The sequence below is a fragment of the Rhododendron vialii genome, chromosome 9a (assembly GCF_030253575.1).
Source record: "Rhododendron vialii isolate Sample 1 chromosome 9a, ASM3025357v1".
NCBI lineage: Eukaryota > Viridiplantae > Streptophyta > Magnoliopsida > Ericales > Ericaceae > Rhododendron > Rhododendron vialii.
In genome coordinates this window covers 1,509,109-1,528,779 of record NC_080565.1, presented here as the reverse complement: position 1 = coordinate 1,528,779, position 19,671 = coordinate 1,509,109, and the positions used below count along the sequence as shown (strand labels likewise).

Sequence of the window (19,671 nt, the reverse complement as noted above, 5' to 3'; positions counted from 1 at the left end):
TTCTCTGTCGAGTGCTCTGGAAAAGAAAAATATTGGTAAACAATTTTTGGTGCTAGAAGGAGGGCAAGCATTTCTAAATTGGAAGTGATGGCCTCAAATGCTAAAATGAAAGCCTTGCATGTAAGGCTTGAACAATTTACAGAAATGGATGGTTCCTATATATCAGGAGTCGATTTTCCTCTCTGTGAAGGATTTGCTATGTTTTCTCTCTTTTCAACTCCTAGCTTTGAGAGGGCTAAGAGATGTTTTGGGGTTGCCAATCCAGAAGGAAAGTTGCTGAAAAGGCCCTAATATATTTGCCTACTAAAGGGAAAGTAAGGGCTCAAGGTGGATCTAGTTTGTTTTTGTTCGTGACAGTGCTCCATTCTTTTTGCCTTGCTATTCTGGTAATGTCTTGGGCGGGACTATCAACTCTGCTTTTGCTGCTCAGAGGATGTTTCCAGCTATGATGTTGGCTTTCTTATCTGGTGTAGGAGATTTTATTTAGGTTTTATTTTATGACTAGATGTTGTGGCTTTTTGAGTCTTCTCCTATCTTTCGATGCTATATTGGAAGTTTTTTCCTTTCTCTATTTTATGCATCAATATCAGGGTTTAGGTTTTATTTTTCTTTGATGTACCCGTATCAAGTTTTTAATAATATAATCTTTTTGTCGATAATTTTTTTTTTTTTTTTACGTACATGGAACAACGGACATTTATAGGCCAAATTTTTAGAACAATCTGGGGGTTTATGAAAGCCTGGAAAGGCTTCGACGTTTTATTTGTTTAAAGAAAGCCATTTGGTGGCAGTATTGGAACAATCGACAGAAGAGAGCCATTCGGTGGCACTCCATTTGTAATGGCTCAAGTGTCCCTTTGACAGACTAAAAAAATGTGTGCTGTCGAAAAAAGAAAACAAAAAAGAGTTAAAAGGATTTAGAGTTGAAGAAGCCATTATTGGGGTAGCTCTCGGATCAATAATCCGTGGTACGTTGTGAAGGTTAATTGACCATTCATTGGAGCAGTCTGTGAATAATGATCACAAAAGAAACACGAGCAAAAGACGTACATTGGTGTGCATGTGGGTGTGGTCCTAAAATTTCCGAACCAGTAACTGTGGACGTTAAAAATTGTAAGGACGTTGAAAATTGTAAGGCCACTGCCATCGACTGTAAATAATCAAGGCCTGTCACAAATATTTATCTAATGTGGGGCCTACTACCATTAATTGTGGAAGTTGAGCGTTGTGGAAGTAGTTCTCTTATAACAAAAATGCTTCCTACATTATATTTTATGTGGGACCTATTTTGAGTCTTACAAAAATTTAGAAAAATATTCATAAATTTTAAAATATCATTTTATAGGGCTCTGTAAAATATCAACTCCAACGAATACCAGTAAATATTACTTCTGAATTCGTAGGAGTAAAACTGCTTACCTACTCAGTTTCGCCCCTACGAATCTAAAAATAATACTCATTGATATCCGTTGGAACTGATTTTTTACAGTGCTTCATAAAACAATATTTTTTAAAATTTGTGGATATTTTTTTTTTGGATTTTTGTGGGACCCGGAATAAGTCTCATGTAAAATATAGTGTAACTATATAGTATATGTAGCACTTCTCTTATAGACCGATCAGTGCAGAATTTTAATTAATGTCGGGAATGAGGAACGTTAGATAAATATTTGTGACATATGAAAAGACACTAGTAATTTTTATCGGAGCAAACTATAATGAAAAAAACTTCGTAATGTTTTTTGAACTTATATATACTCAACCTTTGGCATTCTATAAGGATGTTGTACTTAGTACTTTCGCTTGACTGTTTGCTTCCACTGCCACCATGCATCAATTGTTGGATTTGGGTGGTTGTGTGGTGGTTTTAATTACGATGATGGCCTAATACCCATTGCCCTCTTTTGGATATCGAATTTGTATGGGGAGCAAAAATTCATTTTTAGAAGAGCCGGCAACTATAAAGCAAGTCGAGTCTCATGAAAATAATCATTCGACTAGAGTTTTGTCAATTTAGACCACGGATGGTCAAAGTAGAAAATGATCTCTCCCCGCTCTAGTACTTGTATTGGTCAAGAATGGTGAAAACCTAACCACGGAGTATGAATTCAAGCCAATTATGGCTGTGAATTATGAACAACAAACCATTTGTTCAATATGGAAATTTTTTGATCAAAGCCAGTCGAGTGAAGCGTTTGTGTATATGCCAAGTAATGCTGGTGAAAATATTCATTTGCTCGACGGTTAAAGGTTTTTGTATTTGCCAATTGTCCTACTGGATTTCCAGAGCCATTTGTACGGCTTTGGTTGGAATATGCCTAGTGTGGGTACGGTTGTCATCCACAATTGATCTTCCGCTAAAATTAGTTTGATCCTCGCTCAGACAGAAGGCTAGCTATATGCTTAGAGGAGTGCTAGGTACCCCGAAAGAATACACAGAAATGACCCCGAATTTGAAAATCAATGGTCCAGATTCACTTAAAGTCAATCAGGACCATTGATTTTCAAATTCGGGGTCATTTCTGGGTACTCTGTCGGGGTACATAGAATTTTCTATATGCTTAACAATGGTAAGTCGAACGTTTGTTTCGACGAATCTGGGCAAAAGTAATGAAAACCTACGCCAACGCCACTGATGATAAGGCGGCTTCTCGTTTCTATTAAGAATCTTACATAGGGATAGGAGGGTTCTGCGTAGCTTATCAATTAAGATTTGTAATGACCACCCATTAATTCGAAAGTCTCAGTGTTCAACTTCCGCTGATCCGCCGTCCGGTGACCAAAGTGGGCTAGGCGCGCGTGCGGTGAGTGTATCATTACCCCTCTTTAAAAGAGGGTGAACATTACATTCCTTCTTATTGGTTGAAATTGTGTGGATCCCATCACAAAATAAAGTTATGAAAAAATATATTACAGTGGTGAGACCTACACCATTTTAACCAATAAGAGATGCACCAACGTTCACCCTCTTTTGAGAAGGGTGAAAAAAATTGCACTCCCTATCCTGTTCCAGAACTCTCACACATAATGACCCCACTTCATACACTATATAGTAACAACAAAGAACTACTCTTCTCTATTAATTTCTCCATTCTCCCAGTGAAGAAAACCTCTCGAGCAACAAGAAAGAAGAAGGAAAGGAAAATGGCTCTGAACCTCTATCCCATCGCCTTGAAATATTCTCACAAGTACCCTTCTTTTGCTCTTCCCCCGAAGCCAAATCTCAAATCTCCCAATTTTCTCAGGGCCTCCACCCTCAGCTCCGCCTCCACGTTAGTCTTTTTCTCACCTCATTTGAATATATATATATATATATATATATATATATATATATATATATATATATATATATATATATATCTACTTATGTACGAAGCTGAGTGATCTCAGTCGTCCGTTTCGACATTGGACTACCCGGATTGAAAATAAAAATACTTGTTTACAGCTGTTCTGTAAACAAGATTTCCTTGATATATATAATAGCATTTTGCCCGTTCTAAGCATGGAAAAAAAAATCACATTGGTGTTTCTTTAAACTTCGTATATCTAACGGGCACAATACTAGTTGATAAAAAAAATTGTTTAATTTTTTTCAGTCTCGTGTTTGATGTGCACTAGCAGTGTTCCTGTTATATGTACTGAAAGACATACGTGTGATTGGAAAATGAGTTTAAGAACTACATAACAGTACTCCATGGACGTAGAATAATATTTTCTCCATATCATATCCCCTCCCCACGTCTCTCACTCCCTCTCCCATGGCTATCTCTCTCCCTCTCCCTCTCCCTCTCTCTGGCTCTCTCTTTTTACAAACATAAAAAAGTAAAACTGTGCTTATATGCTAATTTTCATAGTATTTTGTAGTAGAGCTGTGCTTATATGTTTCTGATCATTGATCCATTGTCTTGGCCTTGCCTTGTACCCAAACTGAGCATCTAATTCCGTTCCTGTCTTATTTAGAGAGGTTGAGAGTCTCAAGAAGCCTTTCAGCCCTCCTCGCGAGGTTCATGTTCAAGTAACTCACTCAATGCCACCCGAAAAGACGGAGAGCTTTAAGAACCTGGAGGGTTGGGTCGAGGAGAACATCTTGGTTCATTTGAAGCCAGTGGAGAAATGTTGGCAACCACAGGATTTTCTTCCCGATCCCGCTTCCGATGGATTTCATGATCACGTCATGGAATTAAGGGAAAGGGCAAAGGAGATTCCGGACGATTACTTTGTTGTCTTGGTTGGAGTTATGATCGCAGAAGAAGCACTTCCTACTTACCAAACAATGCTAAATACCATAGATGGTACTAGGGACGAAACGGGGGCGAGCCTCACTTCTTGGGCAGTGTGGACTAGGGCTTGGACTGCTGAAGAAAACAGGCATGGCGATCTTCTCAGTAAGTACCTCTACCTATGTGGACGAGTAGACATGAGGCAAATTCAGAAGACACTTCAGTATCTGATTGGGTCAGGAATGGTAAGATGCATGCTTCCAATAATTTTTCAGCTGTTTCTTGTCCTTTTTTTTTTCTTTTGTCTATGTCAACTTAGCGATTAGGCTTTGGTCAATATTTGAATTTGACGCAGCGAAATTCACAAGAGATTAGTTAGCGTACTAATTCAAATGAGATAGGAACTCTTAGCTACGAGCAATTTCTTGAATCTACAAGAATTGAAGAAAGACAAAATCTGTAAAATTATTGATGAAAATGTGAGGCAAACATTAGGTTACAACCTTTTTATGGGCTTGAAACCTTAGAAACCTTAAAAATAAAATCGGAAAATAAAAAGTTTCAAAATTTAGGGCTTTTCCTAAAATTGAAAACATGAAGAAAAACAAGATTTTCCTAAAAACAACCAACTAATAAGGAATTATGGTTTAAGAATTATTAATGAATCAAAATTTTTCTAAAACTGCAAAAAAGGTAAATTGAAAGCCTAAACGAATGAATTAGGCTAAAAAAATACCATCGGTCATGACTTAGGGTGGTGTGGAATGACCGAATCACGAAAATAAGTCAGCCCACCAAGTTGCCTATTTCAAGCTTGTCCGAATTTTGCCAAATCAGATAATCGAAAACTAAAACATCGTTTGGACTTTCGAGACTTGGCACAATCCAGCTGATCTTGAAACTGGGCCTTCATATGTTCTACATCAGAATTACATTGAGAAATGTTACCTAGTTCTACCGTCTTCTTACATCTACGGGAAGAAACAGACATTTAAGTTCTTGAAAGCAGGGTTTTCCCTACTGTGCTAATTAATTAGAGAGGAACAGTTCTTTTTGCTCAGTCAAGTTAGGCTATAACACGCTCCAACTATACTGTCAAACTTTTACTTCCTGATTTTAATTGGACTCCGAGTTCTAATCCGGCATAAGCATATCCTCGATCACCTCTGATTTTTACTGGTGGACGGCCTTCTCTGCCTTGTTTCAGGATCCTAGAACCGAAAACAGTCCCTACCTCGGTTTCATCTACACGTCGTTCCAAGAACGAGCAACTTTTATCTCTCACGGAAACATAGCACGGCATGCCAAAGAGTACGGGGACTTGAAGTTGGCAACAATTTGCGGGACCATTGCCTCTGATGAGAAGCGCCACGAGATTGCTTACACCAAGATAGTCGAAAAGCTCTTTGAGATCGACCCGGATGCAACCGTGCTGGCTCTGGCCGACATGATGAGGAAGAAAATAACTATGCCGGCCCACTTGATGTACGATGGTCGCGATGACAATCTGTTTGACCATTTCTCGTCCGTGGCTCAGAGGCTTGGAGTCTACACCGGCAAGGACTACGCGGATATATTAGAGTTTTTGGTTGGGAGGTGGAAGGTGGAGGACATAACTGGGCTTTCTTCGGAGGGACGAAAAGCCCAGGATTTTGTTTGCGGGTTGCCTCAGAGAATTAGGCGGCTGGCTCCAGGCAAGGCAAAAGAAGCACGGTATGTTCCGTTTAGCTGGATCTTCGATAAAGAAGTGAAGATCTGAGGGCCTACTGCAACTCTCTTGCCACAAAAAGCAGAAATTGAAAAAATAGAACAGGTGACCATCGATGATGGCTTAGATATACAAGTGAAGCTATGGTTTTCAATGATGGCTTAGACTTTCATATTTCGATGTTGCTCCAAATTATATTATTTCTCATGTCTACAATGACCGAAATGGGGTCGAGTACCCTAGATTATTGTATGACTCTTAATTAGTTTGTGTTATGTTCCTGGTTTACCAAAAAAAAAGTAGTATAAGTAGTAAACATGGAGCAATTTGGAACAAGTATGTTTTGCAGTTCCAGGGGCAAAAAAGTGTTTGGTAGGAAGCTAAAAGGTCTAGAGATCAAGATCTTGGAAGAGCATCATAGAAGTTTCTTGTTGTTTTTTATGTTGCAGCACAAAGCACCGAATAATTTTTCGGAATTGCACCACCATAAAGAGCATGTTATAATTTGTCATGCCATAGTCTACGCACAACCATAACCATATATATCTGATACAGGGCCAGCCCAATGGGAATGCCCAAGAGGCCGTCGCCTTGGGCCTCTACATTTTGGGTCAGAAATGAGGTATCTCTTCCTAGATAAGTATATATATTTTGTGTGCAACTATGATACAAACTCTTTTGGTGGTTCAATGGTAAAGTGTTTGTTCATTTACATAAGATGCCTAGGTTCAAATCCTGGCTGCTGTGATTCAAACCTAAGTTCACTGAATATTATTGCAACAACACAAGCTATTAAGGCCGAAATATTTACCATATTGAATAGTATGAATGAAAATTATATATATAAAAAGTATTTCTATTTAATGTTTTTAAATTAGAAAATTTATGTAAGGCATTATTTTACCACTTGGCCTAAGGCATCCAAATATCTTGGCCCGGCCCTGATCTGATACCCCATATTTGTTTCCCTCTTTCCCAATTTTTTCATCCTTCTCTCAATTTCCATCCCATTTCTCATTTACTCCATCCACTTCTTCTAGCTCCATTAATTTAGTCAACTAATGGTTATGCCATTAGTACAAATATTAGTGACTGTTTGTAAGTTTATTAGTCATGGCTGACATGTTGAGGAAGAAATCAAGGACAATTGTTTGTAAGTTTATTTATGCATTTTAATAAAGTTGTTTCGAATTATTATCTTTCATTTCAGTTATAATTATGTTGGGCTAAATTAAATGCTAGGGTTGGGATAAAATTACATGCTTAAATATCTATTAAATTTATGTGACTTAATTTCTCCAAACAAAAGCACGGTCTTAATAGTTGTTAATAGTTTTTCTTGTCCAACTGCCTATTTTTCACCAGACCATTAAAATAGATTTTCTTTGTGTTTTGTTGGATTCAATTTATGATTTGTAAATAACGGATATAAATTGTGTTCTGATGGATTGAATGAATGTTTTCATACAATTGTTTGGCAAAAGAAGAAACTTAAAATAGTAAAGACTAAGAAAAAAGGTTGTCTTGTGTTTGGTGTTGAAAAGCACCAATTTAATCTACCTAATCTACGCTTTGTCAATCCGTTTACATTATTTTTTGTTTTTAGAAAGTTAAGTATTTTATAACCAACCAAAAGAAAGGAGAAAAGGAGCAAGGGAAAGGCCTTGAACTCCAACAGACTATACAAGAAAAGACCAAAACTCCTACCCAACAAAGGGCGAGGTAAACAAACGACTATACCTGATCAAAAAAATAAATAAACGACTATACGAGATTGTTACACAAATCTGAAAACAAAAAAAGGAACCCTCCAAGCCTCAAACAGCCTTCGATTAGCTGCAAATGAGTCCACATTACGCCATCCATTTAAACAAGCTCGAATGCTTTCAACAATCTGATCGCTCCCACATTATCTCTATTTACATTGTTACTTGATATATTTTAGTGTTTTGTGATGTTTGTAGGTGAGTGCAAAAACATGCAAATTGAAAGGTCTTACGAAGGTTGCCGCAAAGATTAACTAGCATTTATTTGTTGGTAAAAACAAGATAGAAATAGAATTGGGCTTATGAATTTTGCACCTGTTATCCACATGGGCTTATTAGAAGTGAAATTGTTACTGCTAGAATTGTTATGCTATGAAGGGACCTGCTAGAGCCACCGACTCACCCCTTCCCGATTTTCCATCGACTGGCAAGCAGGGTCCACTCTGGGTCCCACACGGATGATCCGAACAATTCAATAATTTAAAAGAAAAAATCGAGTGAGCGTCGTGAAAAATTAGTTCAATCTGATATGTGTAGGTACTCGATCTAATTTGCCTATTTTTTAAAAATCAGGAAAAATTGGAAGATTGGATGAAAAATGAAAAGATTAAATCGAATACCTACACATATCGGTCCATTTCCATACCCAGATGAGTTCTGCCTCGGACTAATTAATCAGGCTTGGGAGATTAAATATGGATGGTTTGAACCCAGTCCATAAATAATTCGGCTGAATTTTGGCCATATTACCCCTCATCATCCACCCTCCCCCAACCCCAGTTTACGTAATCATAAACAAAGACAGCCAAAGAAGAAGAAGAATCACAACAGAAGATCAATCTGCTTCACTATTGAAATCACAAATAACAACTTCGATCTGCTTCAATAATGAAATCGAAAGATTTTACCACCAAAATCACAAATTTTGAAGCACCAAATACAAAGTATCACTAAATTCCTATGGCGCAGTGCACATAAACGGCCAGATCAACTGCTCTGCAGGGAGCTGCTCGATAGCATCCCCATTTAATAGAAAAAATGTTCTCGCAAAAAAAAAAAACGGTGTTCACGTCCTTTATTCTCTTTCCACATAGTATTTTCTTTTTCTTTTTTTTTATCATCACATAATATTTTCTTTGATATGCAAGATTACAAACCTTTAATTTCATGTGTTTTTTTTTTTTTTGGAAATTTGCAATTACACCCCCTGTACTATCACTAATTTAAAGATACACCTCATGTACTTTAAATTTAAGCATTTACGCCCCTTGTAGGTAAAATTACAGGGGGGCATAAGTGCAAATTCCCATTTTTTTCACTTGAAAGCATAGGGGTGTAAGAGCATACGCAGTAGAATAAGCAAAAGTGAATAATCAAAATATGCCATATCAGATTTTGATTATCCATTTAAAGGTTGCTAAAGTTAGTAATGTCATGTCTCATATTGGTTATTTTTTGCTCATAATCAAAACCAATGGGACCATTGCTTCATTCCCTGAGTTTTCTCCAAACTTTTCCCCTTCATTTCATGTAAATCTTTTGAAAAACAGTTTATGTTAAAAAAATTAAAAAAAAATATTTGTTCTTGAAAAAAAATAGTTTTTGGAAGAAAAAAACAGTTTAAGTTAAAAATAGTTGGGTAAAAAAATAGTTTATGAAAAAAAATGTGTAAAAAAATAATTTTGTGTAAATACAATTTTTAAAAAAAAATAGTTTTAAAAAAAATTGAAGAAACAGTTTTTATAAAAAAATTAAATAAATATAGTTCATATAAAGATGGGTTTTTTTTTTTTAGAAAAAGTTTCTGAAAAGAATAGTAAGAATAGTTTTTTATAATTATTTTTTGAAAAAATTGTTGAGAGAGAAGATTTTTGTGTAATGATGGGTATACTTGATTGAGAAAATGTGGAGATCGCTAAATTTGATTATTGGCAAAATGTTGCTAGTTTTGATTATTTAAAAGCCAAAATTTGATAAGTTGCTAAGAGGTTGTTAAATTTAGTTATTTCAATGTAAGCAATTTTTTGAATAAACATTGCTAACTTTAGCAACCTTTTGTTTTAATTATTCCACCGTGGATGCTCTAAGTTCTTAAATTTGAAGTACAAGGGATGTATCTTTAAATTGGGGATAGTATAAGGGGTGTAAGTTCAAATTATCCTCTCTCTTTTTTAGTAAATACCTTTATTTAGGGCGCCGTTATTCGCAGCCCTTTATTTTCTCCCGTAGCCCATTACATTTCGGTAAATGGTTGTTGAAAATCATAAATAGCATTTCGGTAAATTTCTGTTGAAAACAAGATTATATTTCGATAACTACATGTCGAAAATATGTTCAACTTTCGGTAAACAACTGCCGAACATGCATTTTCGGTAAACATCTGTTGAAAAAAATATTATATTTCGGTAATTGGATGCTGAAAATATATCTCAATTTCGGTAACTAACTGTCGAGTATAATTAGAAATTTTTAACGGGCTATGGGAGTAAATAGAGGGCTGCGAATAGCAGCGCCCCTTATTTATTGTTGTGCGGATGCCAATCAGAAAGAAGAACGTTGATCATTCTATAAGAAATGAAAATTTTCTTATTTATTTTTGTAAAATATGGGATACGGAGTTCACATTTAACGGAGTTATATTTTCATTATATTTTCACTAAAGAAGAACGTTTTACGTTGATCATTATATTTTCCCTTTAAATGTCCACATTTAACGGAGTTCAAAAAAATATCAAACGTAAAACGTTTTAAAACTCCTTGCTATATGTAAAGCGATTTCTGAAAACTGCTAGAAAAAAATAGCCTTTTCTTGTCTTTACTATTTTCTTTCCATTTAATTCAGTCTTTATTTTTTTTAGAAAAGTAACAACTTCTTTTAACTTGAGTCGTTTTCTGGTTTCTTATTTCATGAGGGAGAGAGAGAACCGGGAAGCCCTAAAATGTAGTCCGGTTGAATGATGGATTTGTATCCTATGCAATTGATTAGGATTCGATTCTTAGGATCAAACCGCAAGAGGTAATTTCTGTTGAATTTCATAGTTCCGGCGTGAATGCTCTGCCTTTGACCAGACTGGAGAGACGATTAGTTGAGGCATGGTAAGTTGATCCGGACACCCACAGAGAGAGAGAGAGAGAGAGAGAGAGAGAGTGACTGACTGACTGACTGGTGGATTCCATCCCATGCACAGATTTCTGAATACTGCTAGCAAAAAATAGCCTTTACTTGTCTTTATTTTTTGTTCATTTAATTCAGTCTTTTATTTTTGGGAAAAGTAACTACTTCATTTAATTCAGTCTCCTTGTCAAAAAAAATAAAGAGCGGGTATGGATAAAAAAATCAAGAGTGGGTTTGGATAAAAAAAATCAAGAGTATCTATTTTTTTTTTAACGGCCAAAAAAATCAAGAGTAACTAGTTCTTAGTTTTCTGGTGTTTTCGTATGGGTTTGGATTAAAAAATCAAGAGTGACTTTTTTTTTTTTTTTGTCTATATATAGCTTTTTGACTTCTTTTTTTTGTCTTTTTAAAAAAAAATATGAGTTTCGATAAAAAAAAATTTGTAATTTTCGATTTCTTTCGCCAAGACGAATAAATAAGTCACAAAAAATTGACGAAAAACTAACACATGGCTGTGCCCACATAGTGTCCGAGCAGCGTATCCGGGCCATCCAAAAGTGTGTTGGATGGCTCAAATAGAAACACTCTCTCCTATAACCCCACCAGTACTCTCTCTCCTCTTTCTCTCTCCTTTTTCTATCCAAATTTGAGCTGTCCAAAACTAAATTGAACGGCCCAAATGCACTCTTTGGGCCCCGAAAATTTCTCCTCAACTTCAATTCTAAGTACTCCTTTCTTGTTCCAAAACACTCACATGCACATAATGACCCCACTTCATAACAAGAAGAAAATCTCCTCTTCTCTCTTCTCTTCTCTATTAATTTCTCCATTCTCCCAGTGAGTGAAAAAAAAAACCCTCTCGAGCAACAAGAAAGAAGAAAGAAAGGAAAAAATGGCTCTGAACCTCAATCCCATCACCTTGAAATGTTCCCACAAGTACCCTTCTTTTGCTATTCCCCCCAAGGCAAATCTCAGATCTCCCAAGTTTCTCAGGGCCTCGGCCACCCTCAGCTCCGGCTCCACGTTAGTTTCACTTTTTCTCACCTCCGTTGAATTTTACTCCATCATTCTTCTTTAATCAATTGTCTATTTTTCTTATCTGGGTTTGTGGTACTTTGCTCCTAATAGGTCAAACCGACTTATTTATTTGTCTTTATTCAAATAAAAAAATTGTATTTGTTAATTTTACATCAAACTTTTGTGGCTTATTAATTCGTCTCGTTGAGATGTATTGGAAAAGTAAGAAAATTTGATCAAAACTCATAAAATAATTTTTTACTTTTTCGATTCTTCTTGACGAGAAGAATCAATAAGTCACAAAAATTTGACGCAAAATGAACGAACGCAAAAAAAAAAAAAGAATAAAGACAAAAAAAAAATACTTAACTTTTTAATCCAAACAAAAATTTGGCTCTGGAATGGTGGAATTTGCATGGGTATGCTCCGATCTTTATGTCAGTTTCTGCTAAATGTCAAATGAATCGTGACACGTAAGTCGTGAGTAAGTGTTTTGCTGAGAACCAAAAAAGCTATGGGAACCGATCATATAAGCACCGACCGTACAAAGATCGGCATGAGGGGTCACTCTTGGTCCCGCACGGATAATCCAAGTTCAAGGATCAAGCACCTACACTCACTTATCGTATTGAGCTGATCTATGTTTCACGGGCCACTCGAAAAAATTATTACTTATCATATTGAGCTAATTTTTCGCGGGCCAACTTGGAAAATTATTTAACAATTATTGAACGGCTCGGACCATATAAGCCCCGATCACTACAAGAAAAATTCAATTGGGTGACGAATGAAAATCGTCACAAATTGCATATTTTTCATCACAAATAATATAGGTGACGAAAAAAAATTTGTCGACTAAAGGTTGTCGAGGATTCCTACCTGGTGACGAAATCTATTTTTCGTCACCTATAGTGCCTTTTGATGACGAAATATTTCGTCACCAAAAAGTGAATAATTGGTGACGAAAATTTTTTCCTCACTTATTGTGCTTTTTGACGACGAAAAAATTCGTCACCGATGGGTCACATTGGTGACGAAATTTTTTGTCACTAATATAAGAAATCAGTGACGAAATTTTTCGTTGCGAAAGATGTTTTCATATGGGAAAAGAAATCCATCTTTCTTGCTCCTGCTGGATTTCGAACCCGAGTCCCTTGAGTTTTTCGCGCAAGCTCCAACCAACTGCACTACACACACTTTTCAATAAATATTTGAAATATCTAATATATAACACATATGTTTAACATGAAAATATATTTCGAATGTAAGTTTGGACCTTTAAACATTAAAATTAATAATTTTGATAAACATGAAAGTTGTAGGCAATTGAGTTATTGTTCAAACCCAATTTGAATTATCTCAATCGGAGATTTTAGTAAAGAGTTATGTCCGAAATACATTTAGTGACAAAACGCAATTCATAAATTTCGTCACGAAAGGTACCCATTTGACAACGAAATATATTTTTTGTCGATGAAAGCGTTAAAATGGTGACGAAATTATTTTTCGTCACCAAAGTTAAGCATTTGGTGACGAAAAAAATATTTCGTCACTATATTGCTCACATTTGGCGACGAAATATATTTTTTGTCACCAAATGATTATCTTTGGCGACAAAAAATAATTTTGTCACCTTTTTTAAGTTTTCGGCGACGAAAAATGTATTTTATCGCCAAATGGGTACCTTTAGTGACGAAAATATTTTTTTCGTCGCTAAACAGGCATAATTGGTGACGAAATTATTTCGTCACGAAAGTTATCAAAATAGTGACGAATTTATTTTTTTGTCGCCAAATATACTCATTTAGTGACAAAATTAAATTTCGTCGCCACTTTTTCGTCACTAATTTTAATTTTTCTTGTAGTGGACCTTGCACAGATTGGCACACGGGGTACACTCCTTGCCCTGCACGGATAATTCGAGTCCAGGGATCAACACTTGCACTCATTTATCATATTGAGCTGATTTTTCGCAGACTCACTTGAAAAATTATTTTGCAATTATTGAATAGCTCGGATTATTCCATGTGGAACCGGAATGGGTTCCGCGCGCCGATCTGTGCACCGTACCGACGGTGCACAGATGGTAGGTTCCCATAGAAGGGCTCTACTGAGAATGTGTTTGTTTTGGGTACATAAGCATCTTCTTTCAGATTTAAATGCATGGGCCATTATTTGACTGTCAATTGTAAGTAGGGGTGGGCATCGTATCGTGTCAAGTCGTGTTCGTATCGTGTCGTTTCGTATTTCGTGTCTTTTTGGGTTCTTGTCAAAACAACTATTAAAATAAAGGGAAAATGACGGCTAATGACGTGTTTTGATAATTAATACCCGCTAAGGACATTTTCAGTATTAACAAATGTTCTTAGCTTATCCTTGCCGAATATTAATTATCAAAACACGTCCTAGGCCGTCATTTTCCCTAAAATAAATGTGTCAAATAGCTTGACACTAACCCAATCTGTTTAAAATCATGTCGTGTTCTGGACCCGAAGTTTGGGTTAACACTAATAAGACCCTTTTATTTTTTTTAGTATTTACACATAATTATATACTTTCCAATGTTTAGAACGAACTACTTATTTAATTTAATGACAAAAATTGAAGACATTTTCAATACCATCATAATCATAGAAATGATAAAACTGGCCTAATCATGATATTGAAAAATGTCTAAAGTCACAACTTGGCATAGGTCTCAAAATTGCATAATTTTGTAGGATTTTTAGCTAAAATAAAAAAAAAGCACCAACAACTGTAGAATAACTCTATACAAATTTTAAACTAAAAGATTAGGCCTACATAATGAAAAAAATTCCAATAAGCACCAACCATGCACAGTTCGGCATGCAAGGCCAACTCCCGGTCCTGCACGGATAATCCAGGTCCAGGAATCAAGCACCTACACTCACTTATTGTATTGAGCTGATTTTTCGTGGGCCCACTCGAAAAATTATTTTAGAATTATTGAATAGCTCAGATTATCCGTGCGGGACTTGGAGTGAGCTTCGCGCGCGTCCCGATCTTCGCACCGCACCGATGGTAGGTTCCCATAGAAGGGTTCTACTGAGAATGTGAAGTTTGTATTTGTTTTGGGTACGTACGCATCTTCTTTAAAGATTCAAAAGCATGGGCCATTATATTTGACAGTCAATTCTAACGGTGAATTAATTCTCAGATTTAAGGGCAGGGAGCTCGAATCCCTCGTCTGAAATCGATCTCTATGTGCTTGCTTCCCTATATATCAATGTACTAATTTTCAAACCACTCAATGCACTAATTTTCATACTCCTTTTCTTTCTTTTTTTTGGTAGTAAAACTGTGCTTATATGCTTCTGATCATTGATCCATTAACTGTACATATGAGATTTTGATAACCATCCTACTATTTTTTATTTTTTTTTATTTTTGCTTATTGCGCGTTCAATTTACTAGAGGCAAGGCACACGCAATGCGTGTGCGCGCACGTCGATTATTGCAATGAATATGCCAAACTCCATATGTTTAAGCATATATAATTACCGACTTTGCATGCACATATATGAATGAAAATTCAGAAAGAAATCAGATGAACGACGACCGATTGACAACCAAAATTCAACCCTTCATAAAGCCCCAACTAAAATCGATGCAAATACTAACAAAGCATATTTCTTTTGCTAAGCAAGAAAGAAATATACTAACCAAGCATATTCGCATGAAATTAAAGTAATCTAACAAAAACTCAAAAAAGACTTAACACTCCCCCCCAAAAAAAAAAAAAAAAAATACTAATTGTCGACAAACCTGTCTCGGCCGGTGATTTTCATTTCCCCCCTCCATGTGGTTTAAACTAAGTGAATTGAGGCCAATTCAGATTGGGCAATGATAGAGATTAACGCAGTGAAGAATTAAGAAGGAGATCGAGATGAAGGCTAGGAGAGACAAATTATTATTATTTAACTACCTAAAAAGGCTAAAACGACGCAGTTATTTATATGAATGGACGTTCAGTGTAATTTGAAGTTCGACTTCCATGACTACCCCTAGCAGTTACTTGCGGGCTAAGGTGGTGGTTTTTTTTTTTTTTTTCCCGTAATTTGAAGTTGGAGGCATGATCACAGAAGAAGCACTTCCTACTTACCAAACAATGCTAAATACCATAGATGGTACTAGGGACGAAACGGGGGCGAGCCTCACTTCTTGGGCAGTGTGGACTAGGGGATGGACTGCAGAAGAAAACAGGCATGGCGATCTTCTCAATAAGTACCTCTACCTGTGTGGACGAGTAGACATGAGGCAAATTGAGAAGACAATTCAGTATCTGATTGGGTCGGGAATGGTAAGATGCATGCTTCCAATAATTTTTCAGCTGTTTCTTGTCTATTTTTTTTTCCACTTTTGTCTATGTCAACTTAGCGATTAGGCTTTGGTCAATATTTGAATTTGACACAGTAGAATTCACAAGAGATTATAGTTAGCGTATTAATCCAAACTAAATAGGAACTTGTAGCTACGACCAATTTCTTGAATCCACAAGAAGAAAGACAAAGTCTGTAATATTATTGATGAAAATGTGAGGCAAACATAAGGTTACAACTTTTTTATAGGCCCGAAACCCTAAAAACTCTAAAAATAAAGTCGGAAAATAAAAAGTCCCAAATTTTTTTCCTAAAATTAAAAACGGGAAGAAAAATAGGACTTTCTCAAAAAGAACCAACTAATAAGGAATTACGGTTTAAAAATTATTAATGAATCAAAATTTTTCTAAAAATAAATTGAAGATCTAAACGAAGGAATTAGGCTAAAAAAACACCATCACTCACGACTTAGGGTGGTGTGTAATGACCGAATCGCGAAAATAAGTCAGCCCACCTAGTTGCCTATTCCGAACTCGTCCGAATTTTGCCAAATCGGATAATCGGAAATTAAACATCGATCATGGAATTGGGCCTTCATATATGTGTTCTACGTCAGAATTACATTGCGAAACATTACCTAGTCCTACCCTCTTCTTACATCTACGGGAAGAAGCAGACATTTAAGTTCTTGAAAGCAGGGTTTTCCCTACTATGCTAATTAGAGAGGAACAGTTCTTTTTGCTCAGTCAAGTTAGGCTATAACACTCTCCAAGTACTATACTGTCAAACTTAATTCCTGATTTTAATTGTAGAAGAACAACAATATATTTGGACTTCGATCGAGTTCTAATCCGGCATAAGCGTACCCTCACCTCTGATGTTTACTGGTGGACGGCCTTCTTTACCTTGTTTCAGGATCCAGGATTCGAAAACAGTCCCTACCTCTGTTTCATCTACACGTCATTCCAAGAACGAGCAACTTTTATCTCTCACGGGAACACAGCACGGCATGCCAAAGAGTACGGGGACTCGAAGTTGGCTCAAATTTGCGGGAGCATTGCCTCTGATGAGAAGCGCCACGAGACCGCTTACACCAAGATAGTCGAAAAGCTCTTTGAGATCGACCCTGATGCAACCGTGCTGGCTCTGGCCGACATGATAAGGAAGAAAATAACTATGCCAGCCCACTTGATGTACGATGGTCGCGATGACAATCTGTTTGACCATTTCTCGTCCGTGGCTCAGAAGCTTGGAGTCTACACCGCCAAGGACTACGCGGATATATTGGAGTTTCTGGTTTGGAGGTGGAAGGTGGAGGACATAACTGGGCTTTCTTCGGAGGGACGAAAAGCCCAGGATTATGTTTGCGGGTTGCCTCAGAGAATTAGGCGGCTGGCTCCAGTCAGGGCAAAAGAAGCACGGTATGTTCCGTTTAGCTGGATCTTCGATAAAGAAGTGAAGATCTGAGGGCCTACTGCAACTCTCTTGCCACAAAAATAAAACAGAAATTGAAATAATAGAAGAGGTGAAATTTTGAAGTTTTGTGATGTACACGTTTTAGTGTATATTATACAACTGTTAAACTAGTACTTTGTTAGACCTGTTTTATATTTTTATCATTCTTATTTTTTAGTTATTTTTATATTTGCAGGTATCAAAAAAAAGGTTGCTTAATAAATTAGAATTTACAGAGGAAAGAGTAAGCAATAAACATGGAGCAATTAGGAACAAGTATGTTTCGTAGCTCAAGGGGCAAAAAAGTGTTGGATAGGAAGCTGAAGGTCTAGAGATGAAGACCTTGGAAGTGCATCATAGAAGTTTATTTATGCATTTTAATAACGTTGTTTTTCTCCGGACTGTTAGAATTGGATTTTACGTGTGTTTTGTTGAATTCAATTTATGATTTGTGAATTACAGATATAAATTGTGTTTTGATGGATTTAATGAATATTTTGATTTTATACAATTGTTTGGCAAAAGAAAAAACTAAAAATAGTTAAAAGCTACTAAAAAAAAAAAGTTGTCTTGAGATAGGTGCTAGAATGCACCAATTTAATCCACCTAATTTACACTTTGTCAGTCCATTTATATTGTTATTTGATATATTTGTGTTTGTAGGCCTTTGAAAATCGTGCAAATTAAAAGGTCTTACAAAAGATTGCACGAAGATTTACTAGCATTTATTTGGTGGAGAAAACAAGATAGCAATAGAATTAACTTCCAAAAAAAAAGATAGCAATAGAATTGGGCTTATGAATTTTGGTCCTGTTATCCACGTGGGCTTAGAAGTGAAATTGTTATTGCTAGAATTATTATGCTGCGAAGGGAGCTGCTAGAGCCACCGATCCATCCCATCCCCATTTTGCACCGACCAACACGTGGAACCCATTTTGAGTTCTGCACGGATGATGCAAACTGTTCAATAATTTAAAAGAAAAAGCCAAGTGGGCCTCGTGAAAAATCAGCTCAATTTGATAGGGAAAATGACGGCCCAGGTCGTGTTTTGATAATTAATACCCGCCAAGGACAAGCAAAGAACATTTGTTAATACTGAAAATGTTCTTAGCGGGTATTAATTATCAAAACACGTTTTTGGCCATCATTTTCCGAATTTGATATGTATAGATACACGATATGTGTAGAGGACTCTGTGTGCCGGTAGGTTTAAAATTGGGATGGGATGGGTCGGTGGCTCTAGGATAACATTGCTATGAAACAATAAAATTTACAATAAGTCTATTGACACAGATTTGTTGTACGAAGATCCAGCACAGATTTTTGTGCCGGGCCCACTACGGGTCTCACACAAACAATCCAAGTCATTCATTAAATATAAAATATTTTTTTTATTGCCCTCACGAAAAGTTAGCTCAATCCGATACTTAGAGCATCCCTAATGGGGATGTATTTTAGAAGAGGATGTATAGTTATTTTTGATGTAAAAAGTGGTTAAAAGTTGGTTAGATGTAAAATAGAATCCATCCCTATCCAATTGTGAGATGTAAAAAAAAGATGGATAATTAACCAACTTTCCATTCTCCTTAATTTTCCTCAACTTTCTTAATCCTAATTCAAGTACTACTTCCGTTGAAAAATAATTTTGGTATCCGGTAATTGAGAACTTAAAAAAAAAAAAAAACTTCCGTCCCATATTTTTGTTTTTACTTCTCATCCACTTCAGTAACACAATTTACTTCATCCATTTAGATCGTGGTTGGTTGGTACCGATAATCGAATCTTGACTAACGCACAAGTAAGCATTACAAATTGCTTCATCTTGATCAGAGTTGAACGATTTTCCTCTCGCACTACAACTTCCGTCTGCCATAATTGATACACTATTTTTTTTGGAGGGTGTTTGTGGAGAATGGAGAAAATTTTTGTTGTGTAAAATCCTCTTAGAAACACACATTTATAGGTAGGAAAAAAATAATTACCGTTGCTATTTTTTTTTATCCGTTGGCAGCCAACGGTCGGATTCCCATAAATAAATTAAAAAAAAAAA

The 19,671-nt window shown here is 36.2% G+C and overlaps 2 protein-coding genes across 2 annotated transcripts in view; both read left to right on the top strand.

Moving 5' to 3' along the window:
• Positions 1–2,992: 2,992 nt before the first annotated feature.
• The window catches only part of LOC131300688 (stearoyl-[acyl-carrier-protein] 9-desaturase, chloroplastic-like), a 78,857-nt gene continuing 62,178 nt past the window's right edge, over positions 2,993–19,671 (top strand). The window contains exons 1-3 of the mRNA XM_058326640.1: positions 2,993–3,272; positions 3,961–4,465; positions 5,428–6,203. Coding sequence (XP_058182623.1) covers positions 3,028–3,272; positions 3,961–4,465; positions 5,428–5,979 — 1,302 coding nt within the window. The 5' untranslated portion in view covers positions 2,993–3,027 and the 3' untranslated portion in view covers positions 5,980–6,203. Of the gene's footprint in view, positions 3,273–3,960; positions 4,466–5,427 lie in introns of the transcript that reaches the window.
• Positions 15,917–17,730, top strand: LOC131300691 (stearoyl-[acyl-carrier-protein] 9-desaturase, chloroplastic-like). Its single transcript, XM_058326647.1, has 2 exons — positions 15,917–16,147; positions 17,082–17,730. The coding sequence occupies exons 1-2, from the start codon at positions 15,920–15,922 to the stop codon at positions 17,631–17,633; spliced, it is 780 nt and encodes a 259-aa protein (XP_058182630.1). The 5' UTR covers positions 15,917–15,919; the 3' UTR covers positions 17,634–17,730.

Bases quoted from the DNA above. Each gene is read 5' to 3' on its own strand.
- LOC131300691 (XM_058326647.1), top strand. From the start codon at position 15,920: ATGATCACAGAAGAAGCACTTCCTACTTACCAAACAATGCTAAATACC. The intron at 16,148-17,081 runs GTAAGATGCATG...ACCTTGTTTCAG, and splicing joins ATCTGATTGGGTCGGGAATG to GATCCAGGATTCGAAAACAG.